This window comes from Oncorhynchus clarkii, chromosome 31 (genome assembly GCF_045791955.1).
Source record: "Oncorhynchus clarkii lewisi isolate Uvic-CL-2024 chromosome 31, UVic_Ocla_1.0, whole genome shotgun sequence".
NCBI classification, from domain to species: domain Eukaryota; kingdom Metazoa; phylum Chordata; class Actinopteri; order Salmoniformes; family Salmonidae; genus Oncorhynchus; species Oncorhynchus clarkii.
The window spans coordinates 30,830,797-30,843,490 of NC_092177.1; the positions used below are offsets into that span (position 1 = coordinate 30,830,797).

General features: G+C 43.5%; 1 protein-coding gene across 1 annotated transcript in view; it reads left to right on the forward strand.

Moving 5' to 3' along the window:
• The first annotated feature begins 4,369 nt into the window (after positions 1-4,369).
• Positions 4,370-12,694, forward strand: part of LOC139390563 (cystine/glutamate transporter-like) — a 9,189-nt gene continuing 864 nt past the window's right edge. Inside the window, exons 1-11 of the mRNA XM_071137766.1 lie at positions 4,370-4,691; positions 5,302-5,428; positions 6,153-6,268; positions 6,522-6,647; positions 9,062-9,161; positions 9,330-9,374; positions 9,468-9,591; positions 10,219-10,322; positions 10,704-10,800; positions 11,051-11,200; positions 11,805-11,982. Of these exons, the coding sequence (XP_070993867.1) occupies positions 4,409-4,691; positions 5,302-5,428; positions 6,153-6,268; positions 6,522-6,647; positions 9,062-9,161; positions 9,330-9,374; positions 9,468-9,591; positions 10,219-10,322; positions 10,704-10,800; positions 11,051-11,200; positions 11,805-11,982 (1,450 nt within the window). The 5' untranslated portion in view covers positions 4,370-4,408. The remainder of the gene's footprint in view (positions 4,692-5,301; positions 5,429-6,152; positions 6,269-6,521; positions 6,648-9,061; positions 9,162-9,329; positions 9,375-9,467; positions 9,592-10,218; positions 10,323-10,703; positions 10,801-11,050; positions 11,201-11,804; positions 11,983-12,694) is intronic.

A 12,694-nucleotide genomic window follows, 5' to 3' on the forward strand; every position in this document is an offset into this window, starting at 1 on the left:
GCCTTACTTTGAAGGCCTAGTTTTACCCTAACACAGTGGTCTGAAACTCCTGGCTTACAAGCGACATCAGGTTGTCACACCCTGATCTGTTTCACCTGTCTTTGTGCTTGTCTCCACCCCCCACCAGGCATATCCCATCTCCCCCATTATCCCCTGTGTATTTCTACCTGCGTTTTCTGTTTGTCTATTTGTCTGTTGCCAGTTCGTCTTGTCTCATCAAGCCTTGTTTTTCCGCACTCCTGTTTTCTCTAGTCCCTGTTTTATAGTCCTCCTTGTTCCAACCAGTTCTGCCTGCCCTGACCCTGAGCCCGCCTGCCATACCATTCTGCCTGCCCTAACCCCGAGCCTGCCTGCCGTCCTGTACCTATCTGACTCTGACCTTGTTACGAACCTCTGCCTGTCCTCAATCTGCCCTGTGGTTTAATAAACTACTCTGTGTATTGAACCTTCAGTCTCCTGTGTCTGCATCTGGGTCATATCCTGAGTTGTGTTAGTATGAACTGGCCCTGACTGACCCAGCAGACTCGGACCAGCTCTGCAATGCTGTATCCTACCAAGGAGCCACCATTGGAAGATGCAAGGAGTTACTTCAAAACCTTATGGAACGACTCTACAACTTGACAGAACACCCCGACCGCACATTCAATGCATTGCTGGAGCAATTACTCAGATATTTTACTAGGCAGCAAGCCTGTATGGTAACCCCCCAGACTCTCAGTAATGCCGCTAACAGCAGCACTTCTTCCCAGTCTATCCCGGGCTTCCTGAGAATGCTGCTTACCTCCTCCGGAGCGCTACTCTGGAGATCCAGGAACCTGCCGAGCGTTTCTCTCCCAGTGCTCCCTCATCTTCGAGCTGCAGCCCTGTTCGTTTCCCTTGGATTGCTCAAAGATAGCACGTTGTATAACGCTGATGTCAGGGAGGGCTCTTGCCTGGGCGACAGTGGTGTGGGAGGAACAATCCAACATTTGCCTCAGTCTGGAGGAGTTCATGGCGGAGGTTAGGAAGGTGTTCGATTTTCCGTTGTCCAGGAGAGAGGCTGCTCGGAAGCTACTCCAACTGCATCAAAACTCCCGTAGTGCGTCAAAACTCCAGTAGTCTGGCCACTGAGGGTGCCTGGAACCCAGAATCTCTTTTCGACATGTTCCTTCATGGATTATCGTTGGAGGTTAAAGACGAGCTCGCAGCCCGGGAGCTTCCCATCGACTCTCGACCTTACAGATCGATGGGCGGCTATGGGAAGAGGAGGTCTGTTCCCAGTCAAGCTCGTTCGTTCACTGCTCCCACCTTGTCTCCAAGGAATCCCGGAAGTTCCCGACGCCCACCTTACCGAGAGAATCCGATGTCACCCAAGTTCCCATGGGAATCACCAAGGACCTTCTTGGACCCCGGGCGGTAGGATAAAGTGAAATTGATACGAGTGAATAACAGGGCCCAGCGAGCCTGCCTAGAGTTGAGAGTTGAGGCGCTTGGCTGTGCGGAGATATTGCAGGTTTTTATGGTCAGTCCACACTAAGAATGGGTCATCTTGCCATCTTGATGGTGAGGAGTTCTCGATGTCCCACATCATAGTTCCTCTCAACAGATTTTGCTGCACAGTGTAATTCCTATTAGAATCCAGCCATAGTTAGGATTTCACAGACAACCTGCATTCACAATGGCTGTCAAGTTTAGGAACATTGATAAACCTACCTAATCAATCATTATACATGAAAATGATGGCTGTGATGTTGATGGGAATGGTTTACTTTGACAAAAGCACTCTCTCACACTCAACTGTGGTTATTAAGACAAACAGTGGGGTTCCTTTACACCACTAACTTTGTTTAACTCTTACAGTGTTCATTTAACTCCCGAATCAACACTGTGTGTGTTATGGCCCAGGTTAACCAGTGCTGACATTATTATCGCTGCTGCAGCTCAGCTAAACAAACTGTCTGAGCTTTTAATAACCAGCATTGAGCACACACACACACACACACACACACACACACACACACACACACACACACACACACACACACACACACACTGGAAAAGTAGAGAGGTTTTGTCCGTTTTCTCTTTCTTCTCATAGTGTTTGATCTAATAGAGAGAGTGAGGACCCTCCGCTTACCATGGGGCCATACTCTGTCCTGTTCCCCTTCACTAACACACACAGTCTCCCTTGTCTCTAGTGTCAGAATCCATAACCCAGCTCTGATTCAGGTCACTGACAGCATGCTGTGGTGTATCATATTTATCATCATCACTGGATTCATGGTGGATATTGACCAACAGTCAAGCTGGGAGACCACAGAGACTGTAATCAATATTGTGGGCCAGATACAGTTACATGTTGTCAGGCAGAAGGCCTCAGAGTCAACTGGCCTCGTTACAAAACCATTTTTATTTCAGAATTGAAGTTGAGTAGTTTGAAGGATAGTCTTTTTATGGGACCAGTACGCTGCTTATATGTGTGCACATCATTGAGCGAGCGAGGGGAATGGAACATTTTAAGATGTTAGAAAGATACACTCTTTTTCCCTTCCTCTCCCTCTGGCTCTCTTTCTTCAGTTCCCCTCAAACAGTTGCCCTGGCAAGGATAGGTTGCCTGAGGGGGAGCGTATCAAATCTGCAAAGGGATTTTCTCCCCACACAGAGGGAACAGAGAAAAAAAACTCTGTCGTTTCTGTCCGTCTGTTGTTTGTCACCAACGGGTGTAAGGGTGTTTTTGTGTGATGGCAGTTTAGAGAGGCTGTTTCAAACGTGAGACTGAAATTGTGTCATCGTCATGGTGACTGAGTCGGTGACTAGCCAACATCAAACTCCTGAGAATTCTCCAAAAAATGGTCACCGTGACAACACTATGGTTACAGGATCTTGGAACTGTTGGGCACCGTTGGAGTGTTAAACAATTGGATTATGATTAAATGCTTTTCATAGCATTTGATTTTATGAGAATGTTTTAGTTCTTTGAATGTCTATTCATATCTAAAAAAAAGCTGCAACTTGTAGATAAGGGAAAGTTATTTTGGACAAAAAAGGAAACAAATCACTGACTGTTTCGATTTGAGTACAAGTAGTACACCGGGACTAAAGTAAAACTGAAGCGTAAATAGTGCCACTGCAACTGAGTAGCGTAGAGAGGTTTTCTAACCGTGTATCACCTGTGGCAGGCAGCTGTAAACCAAGAAAACCCATCTCCAAGTGTTCTTGGTTGACTCACTGGAAGGCGACTGGAACCACCAGCCTTTTCAGAGCCAATATGGCACTTTGTCCTAGAATTCCAAGGTCTTTATCTCAAACCAAGGCTTCTGACTCAGTTTGTCTGGCAGCTTATCAGGAAGAGATACAGTTGCTGTACCGGTATGATTGGTTGGCTCAACTTTTCACCTTGAAGAAGGCACAGTGATGCCGAAACATTGATGGTTTACCCAATAAATTACTGGGATCTTGTAAAGAGTATACAACTCTCTTTACATATTTTTATTGGTCTACTTTTCAAAGGAAGGTGTTGGAAAATAATGACACTCCCTCACAACCTTTAAACAATGCTTGAATAAAGATTGGGGAAAAAGTTGTTTGCTTTTCCATTGTTTGGTTGGTAGCGTTTGCTGAGTGTGGTAATGAGTATGATCTACTGGAAGCCTTGTGTGTATTCACAAGACTAGTTGTGGTAGCTTGTGGCCAATGACAAGTCCAGTCCGCAGGCGTTGACGATTACCGCGTGTCATGTGACGTGTGACATCAGAGCGCTTTGGCATCGATTGCATTAGTTCCACTAGTATCTGGTCCCCCTTTTGTTTTGGGATAACTGCGTTGTGAACTCTCAGGTGATTATTCAGATACATCATTGACATCCCGAGGTAGAGGGTGCCCAAAGCAGACACCAGCAAACACTACCAGACAACACTACCAGACTGCTTCTGCAGTGAGGCACAGTGACCAATCATATAGTAAGAGGTTTGGGAGAGTAGGAACGCTGGAGAGAGATAGACAAAAGAGGGAGAGAGAGAAAACAAGTGTTAGAGGCAGCAAGTGGGAGAGTAAAAGAGAGAGAGCGACTGAATGAGTGGGGCTTTATAGCGAGATTAGAGTGTGTGTGTGTCTGTGCGTGTGAGTGTGTCTGTGTGTCTAAGAGAGAGAGCGAGAGAGTGGGAGAGGCCATTCCCAAGAGGTTTGGTCTAATTCCCAGTGGTAGAAGTTCTTTGCACAGCAGGACCAGTAACAGACTGCTTTGTCTGAGTAACCTACTCGTCTGTATTCTCAACAGCAGGTCACTGCAGACGGACAGAAAAACCTTAAGATTGTTTTGGGCCCCAAAGTGCCAGAAAGGTGAGGAGTGTGTGTGACACATTGTGTGTTAGAGAGAGTGTGTGTTTGTGTGTGTGTGTGTGTGTGTGTGTGTGAGAGAGAGAGTACAAGGATGACCAGGAGGTCAGTTAATGGTGAGGGGACTGGGGTGAACAACACCCCCCAAAATGGGGGACACCCAGGGGATACCCCTGCCCCAAAAGAGGAGCCTGATGCTCCCAACGGAAAGGTAGAGTTGAGGAAGAAGGTGACCCTGCTTCGGGGAATCTCCATCATCATCGGTACCATCATCGGAGCGGGAATCTTCATCTCGCCCAAGGGAATCCTGAAGAACTCTGGGAGTGTTGGAATGTCTCTGGTGGTGTGGATTGCCTGCGGAGTGCTGTCCCTGTTCGGTGAGTCACACGTAGTTGTCGTCCAGAAGCGAGGAGACATACCTGAGTAAAGGTGTGCTGAGTGGTTTTATGATGCATGCGAACTGAAACTATGGAGTTTTGTGTTTTTATTGCTGTTCAGCCCATTGGGTTACAACTCCCCTGCTTCCCCTTCCCTGAAGACACTGGAGTTGATGCATCCCAAAACAAAGTGCTAAACTTGTAAAACAACTTTTTATTTTTTTTGAGTGTGAATGAAAGCTTAGGGGGGTGAATAAACTTTGCTAACTGTCTGCTGCTATGGAAAAGCTTCCGCTTCTACTCTTGTATTATTTCATTATATTACTGTTATTACAGAAGCCTTACCGTAGCTACTGCCTTCTAACTAGCCATCTAACTGCTGAAACAGCAATTACCCTTTACGCTAACCCCTCTCTCTCTCTCTCTCTCTCTCTCTCTCTCTCTCTCTCTCTCTCTCTCTCTCTCTCGCCACACACACATGATTATGAATGAATACAATGAATCATATTTTCCTCTTATAGCCAGTATTCTGCTGTTGCTGATGCTGCCAATGTTTTATAGCTGGCTAGCCACTCCTGTGTCCTAAACCTTTCCCTTTTTCAATTCCCAGGGGCCCTGTCCTATGCAGAGCTGGGAACCAGTATCCAGAAGTCCGGGGGACATTATACCTATATCCTGGAGGCCTTTGGACCACAGATGGCCTTCATACGCCTCTGGGCTGACCTCATCGCCATCAGGTACTGGTCTGTGTATGTGTGAGACAGAGACAGCAGCAGGAAGGGGGGGGTAGATACTTGCAACAAGGCGTGTGTATATCACTCTATACTACCTGTGTGTGAGAGAGAGAAGGGGATGGGCCTAGTGTATATATCTCAGCATTGTAAAGATAGCAAAGCCTTTTGGATCCCATCCTGGTCTGTTGATACCCGTGTTAGCAGAGCAGTGTAAACAAACCTGCCCACAGACTGTGCAACAGTTATTAGATTATTGGCAATATACCAGGTTGGTGGTATATGGCCAATATACCACGGCTAAGGGTTGTATCAAGGCATTTCACGTTGAGTCGTGGCAAAGAACAGAGCTTAGCCGTGGTATATTGGCCATATACCACACCCCCTCGGGCCTTATTGCTTAAGTATCCCCTGGATATTTTACTGTAATTTCCTCAACTGAACCTAGCAGACATATTTGAGTCAGTAACCACTGAATATCAGTAACTATAGTTATTTGACTGTTATAGACTGTTAGTGTCAGGGGAAGCTAATAAACAGTTGTGAGGTTGGGTAAGACAGGTTCGTGTCAGTAGAAGGTCACATGCTCCCCAACACTCTGAACAGTGAATGATGCCCCAGATCGCACAGCTTTGTGGGTCAGCGTTTCCTGTCACTGTGTTTGTTTGGTAAACGTGTATGTTTGGTTCAGCGTTTTTGAGTCTGCGTGTGACAGTGTTGTCTGTTCTAGACCTGCAGGGTTGGCAGTGATATCCCTGGCCTTTGGACAATATATCCTGGAACCCATATTCATGCCATGTGGAGTGCCCGAGATTGCTATCAAACTGGCCACCTCTATAGGAATAAGTATGTCTGAGTAATAATGCTACAGCATTATTATATATATATATACATACATATATATTTATATATATTATATATATATATATATATATATATATATATATATATATATTTTTTTTTACAGTATATTGAATTGAACAAACTTTGGACTATAGGATTTTTGTGCTTATCAGTGAGATGGTTCAAGTGACTGTAAGGTACCAGTCAGTCTCACAAAGTGTGTGTGTGTGTGTTCATGTGTATTCCTGCTCCACAGCATCAGTGATGTATCTCAACAGTATGAGTACGAGCTGGACAAACAGGATTCAGATCTTCCTCACCTTTAGCAAGCTGCTGGCCATCGCCATCATCATCGTACCTGGCCTCTATATGCTCTTCAAAGGTAAGCCTTCGTTATCATCGTCATCATCATCACCATGATCATTACAATCAATCAACCAATGGTGTTTTTTTAAACATTTGATACGAGAAGAGACTCAGAGATTGAAAATGGTATATCATACACTGCAATTGAGGAACAATGTAATTCTGTTTTGAAAGTCAACTTGTAACCCCACTTTTGAGAAAATGGACCTTGACTGTTTTGGTACACCTACTAGAGAGCTCTTCTTTGTCTCCACACATTCAGCATCATTCACACCCTCTTAAGCCTTAGCCCCATCCATCACTTTAAAGATTCACATGTGATGCCATGTGCTAAACAGAGTGAGTAATTTAGTAAACATATAAAGATTTCAAGACTAAAAGTGGTAAAAATAGTAGCCTACAATAAGGAAAAACTCCAGGTAAAAATACACTTTATGTACTGTAGTCCTTGGCCTACATCTTAAACTGACTTTGGTGCAGGTCACATTACTGCCTCTGGTAAACACACACTATAGCAAGGATACAGAAGGTGTAAACGGTACATTGAAATTGTTACTTGAATAGTAGCAATATCAAAAACAGATACAAATATTTTACAAATATTTTATAATTATATACTTATTTAAACTATTGTCTAGACATGTACACATGTTCATGGAATACAGTAGATGGCCGTAATCACCCTGAGACACACCTGGCTAACTTGATGGGTCATGTAATCATCTAGCTAGCTAGCTAAACAATGAACCGGCATAATCCCAACCCATACTACTACCAATGCAAACATTGTCATTTTTACATTTGACATTTTGGCCATTTAGCAGATGCTCTTATCAAGAGCGACAGTTAGTGCATTCATCTTAAGATAGCTAGGTGGGATAATCACATATCACAGGCATTTAACTCTGTTTTGTTTGTAGCTACACCTTGTTTGGACAGCGTTGTGTCAAGTCACTCCAGTTCACACTGATCGTGGTGTGTGGAGAAAATAGCCATTCACTTTTCTTCCAACTGATCTGTTGATAGTGCCTGCTAAATTCAGGGCATTAATGTTGTTGAAAAAAGTAGCAAAACATTTTTATGTATATCTTTAAAAATGTCAAGATGGAAAGGACTATCAACAAATAATGAGCATGCTACATGGCAGATCAATCCAAACTCGTCTCTTGGCATGTCCAGCCTATCCATTATCTCAGCCAATCATGGCTAACGGTAAGGTTCCTTACTTTTTCCGTTGCTAAACCAACTGGGCTCGTAATTTAACCTCTCTTGGGTAGGGGGCAGTATTTTCACGTCCGGATGAAAAGCGTGCCCAAAGTAAACGGCCTGTTACTCAGGCCCAGAAGCTAGGATATGCATATAATTGGCAGATATTGATAGAAAACACCATAAAGTTTCTAAAAGTGTTAAAATTATGTCACAGAACTGATATGGTAGGCGAAACCCCGAGGACAAACCATCCCAAAAAACACATTTTTCAGCCTACCTATATTTTCAATGGCCGTCACTTTTATTTCTGGCTCATTTTTCCAAAAACCAGCATGAAACTCTTTATAAAGACTTATGTCTTTATTATGTCTGTGAGTATAACAGAACTGATATGGCAGGCGAAACCCCGAGGACAAACCATCCACTCCCAAAAAATGGTCAGCCTACCACTGTTTTCAATGGTTGTCACTTTTATTATAAGGCAAAATCCTCCCAGATTGCAGTTCCTAGGGCTTCCACTAGATGACAACAGTCTTTATAAAGAGTTTCATGCTGGTTTTTGGAAAAATGAGCCAGAAACAAAAGTGACGGCCATTGAAAATATAGGTAGGCTGAAAAATGTGTTTTTTGGGATGGTTTGTCCTCGGGGTTTCGCCTACCATATCAGTTCTGTGACATAATTTTAACAGTTTTAGAAACTTTAGAGTGTTTTATATCCATATCTACCAATTATATGCATGTCCTATCTTCTGGGCCTGAGTAGCAGGCAGTTTACTTTGGGCACGCTTTTCATCCGGACGTGAAAATACTGCCCCCTAGCCAAGAGACGTTAAAGCACATGCAAGTTCACATGTTCCAGAAGGCATTTCTGTCCCAATACATATTTACTTTAAAATGCCTCTCCTGTGAAGTAGTGACGTGCGAGTTTCCTGAAACGAGTCACATATGTTACACTGGATTAAAACCACAGAAATAGCATGTTAATGCTTACATCACATTGAATCCCACACTCTTTCATTTCAGCTTTAAGAGGGTTATTATCTGCCTCGTTGCAAGTGTGTTCCATTAAAGAGGAACACACTACATACAGTGTGTGTGTATTGTACTGGAATGTTCTTACGGCTGCAACTACCGAGAAAGATGTGTATACCTTGTCAAACACTCAACAAGTTTTGATATTCTTTGGTGAACGTGTAATTCCTTCTTTGTGTTTATGTGCAGGGGAGACAAAGAACTTTGAGAATGCATTTGAGGTCAGTAATATCAAGCTCACAGGCCTACCTCTGGCCTTCTACTCTGGGATGTACGCCTATGCTGGGTGGTAGGTATGGACTTCTCCTAACGTAACTAGCTTTAATATCTAATTCTACCCTTTTCATGAAGCCAACTAGTGTAACGCATTATTACTTGCCGTGAGCATGTATGAGCTCTTGTAAGGTACAGTATTGCCAGGTAATATTGTTGTAAAGCTCCAACTTTCTGCCGGCAGGTTTTATCTGAACTTTGTAACTGAGGAAGTAGAGAATCCAGAAAAGTGAGTTCATCCTCCTCATTCCAAATCTTGTTCTCGTAGAGTAGGTTTGCCTGATTGTAAGATTGTTGTTCTCAAATGTTTACGTATCCCCAGGACTGTCCCATTGGCCATCTGTATCTCCATGGCGATAGTCACTTTCTGCTACGTGTTGACTAACGTGGCATACTACACTGTGATGTCAGCAGAGGAGCTGTTGGCATCGCAAGCCGTCGCCGTGGTAAGGCATCCAACAAGCTCGCTGCCTATTGGCCGATTTGATCGACACTGATCCTACAACCACCCACCGCTATTGGCTGTCGTTAACATAAGAGTCCTATGTATTTCTGTGTGTGATGTATTGATACACTTGAGGCGCATTGACTGCAGTCACACACCTCGTTCATCAGCGCTTCATCAGGCCCTGATGGTGTCTGTGGTGTTGCTCTCCTGCACTCTAAACTGTAATTAGTAGACCTCCAAGCCCAACACCTCTGCTTCCCAGTATGGCCTTATGTGATTCCACACAGTCCATTCTTCTCAATGATAATTAAATCATCTTGCAGTCTTAATGACATAGTCATAGACAGAGACTGTATACTGATCTCGGACCTGTTTGGAGAAGGGGGAGGGTTATTCACTAAAAGGGCTCTGATCTGATCAGATCTTTCCAATGGTGTTAGTTTCCTTACGGTTTTACAGGTCTGTGATGTTGCTCGTAAGTGTGAGAGCATTGGAGCTACGTGCATGTTCGTTAATTAGATAATAATTGAATTGAGGATCTTTTTCTGCATCTCTTTGTCCTTGTTTGGTTCATACTCTCTCTCTCTCTCTCTCTCTCTCTCTCTCTCGTCTGTTTTTCCTGCAGACGTTTGCAGGGAAGATGATGGGGAACTTTTCGGTGGCGGTGCCGGTATTTGTAGCCTTGTCGTGCTTTGGTTCGATGAATGGCTGCTTGTTCGCTTTCTCAAGGTGGGCTGCGTCAACTCAGGTGTCACACCGCAGCCTTCGCTAGATTCTCCTGCCAAGGAGAATGAAAAATTGCCTTCCCTTCCCAACACAATGTTTGAGGACTGTGTGAGAGGAATCTAATCTTATCTTTTTTTTTTCAACTGCCAAACTCTGTTAAGCAGAAGTTTAGATGTGTGGTATAGTGGTATAGTGAAAACATAATAACTGACATTGCATTTCTGTGTGAAGGTCAGCTATGACTGTCAGTAGTTGACTTTCATGTGTAGTTTTCAGATATTGAATTTTGTCAGACACCGCTTACAAAGACGATGATGAAGTGTTGTTGTTGAAGGTATTTCTCATTTCATCCTGAAGATTGTGTGATTGTGTTGGTCATTCTAGAATGTTCTACGTGGCATCACGCGAGGGCCATCTCCCTGAGGTTCTGTCCATGATCCACGTCCGCAGACACACTCCTTTGGCAGCCGTCCTCGTTCTGGTCAGATAAATGTTTTTTGGTTTTTTTCATACACACATATCGCTCTTTACTGCCTTTACCTGCTCTACAGGGTCCACAATTAAAACGTTGCATTCCTGTGTTTATGTTTGAACTGTCACCATGCTTTGTGGGTACGTGTCAGCATCTCTGCCACTTCCTCATTGGATCCGTTTGTTTGTTTGTTTCTCTCTCTGTGTGTGTGTGTGATTGTGTGTCGGAGTGTCCATTCTTTCTCTGTGTGTGTTTACAGTACCCTATGACGGTGTTCCAGCTGTTTGTGGGAGACATCTACAGTCTATTGAACTTCATGAGCTTCCTTCGCTGGCTCTTCATTGGCGTGGCTGTGCTGGGCCTCATCTACATGAGATACACACGCCCTGACATGCCACGCCCTTTCAAGGTCAGGCCAACACACGTGAATCATCAACCATCAAATCATCAAATGTATCTATAAAGCCCTTTTCAGAAATTGTCACAAAGTGCTTATGCGCGCACACACACACACACACACACAGTCGCAGATGCATGTCGACATAAACACATCGAAGGGCGATTAGGACATCGCTCCTTCTGTGCCACTGCATGTGGCCGATATGCAAGCATCTTGCGCACATTTTTTATTTAATGTAATTTATTTAACCTTTAATTAACCAGGTAGGCTAGTTGAGAACAAGATATCCATTTACAACTGCGACCTGGCCGAGATAGAGTAAAGCAGTGCGACACAAACAACACAGAGTAACACAAACATACAGTCAATAACACGATAGAAAAGTCTATATACAGTGTGTGCGAATGTAGTAAGATTAGGGAGGTAGGTCAATAAATAGGCCAATACTGGCGAAATAATTACAATTTAGCAAATAAACACTGGAGTGGTAGAAGTGCAGACAATCACATGGACAGAGTATGAGTCTGTCTAATGGCTGTCTTACTCAAAACAACTACTGAACACTTTACTGTTTCCATCCTTGACTCTGCACTTCTTTGTCTTGTCTCTCCAGGTTCCTCTTTTCATTCCAGCCATTTTCTCATTCACCTGTTTCTTCATGGTATTCCTCTCTCTCTACTCCGACCCCGTCAACACAGGGATAGGATTCGCCATCTCCCTGACAGGAATCCCAGCCTACTATATTTTCATTGTGTTTGACCGCAGACCCAAGTGGCTACAGGATGGTTTAGGTAACACGCTACCTTCACTTAGAAGGCATTTAAAGGCATTTACTAGACATCACTGTGAAAATCATACATACTACTGGCATATGGACAGCATTGATTAATCTTTATAAAGCAATTGTTCAACTCAAGGGATTAATCGGAGGGGCAGTGAACCATTGAACTATCCACGCATAGTTTACCACATGTAATCAATTTCCAATCAATTTTCAGCATGGCATCCTATCAAAATTGCAGCATGAATCCCAACAATGTGTCTATGTTGACACTTTGGAAATAATATTGTCCTAACGCTGCATAATTATTGGGACAGTGAAGCGTTTTGTGTCTTTTGGCTGCAAACTCCAAAAGTTTGTTTTTGAAATCAAACGGTAACAATGAAGTTAAACTGCAGACTGTCAGCTGTAATTCAAAGGTATTTTCATCCATATCGGGGGAACTGTTTAGAAAGTACAGTACTTTTTGTACATAGTCTCCCATTTCAGAGGAGCAAAAGTAAACGGGACAGATTCACTTGATATTTGTGCATCTATAACTTTCTCACTCATAATTATTCACGATTCATTCAGGATTATTACGTGATCATGGTAACATCCACATTCACGTAGAAGTGTTTCGAAACGTATTCTACTAATATTTACAAACAAACAGCAAATGCAATCAAGACGTTTGTAGAGTCACACGCTTGATGTAGTCATTGTGTGCGATGAATATCGGA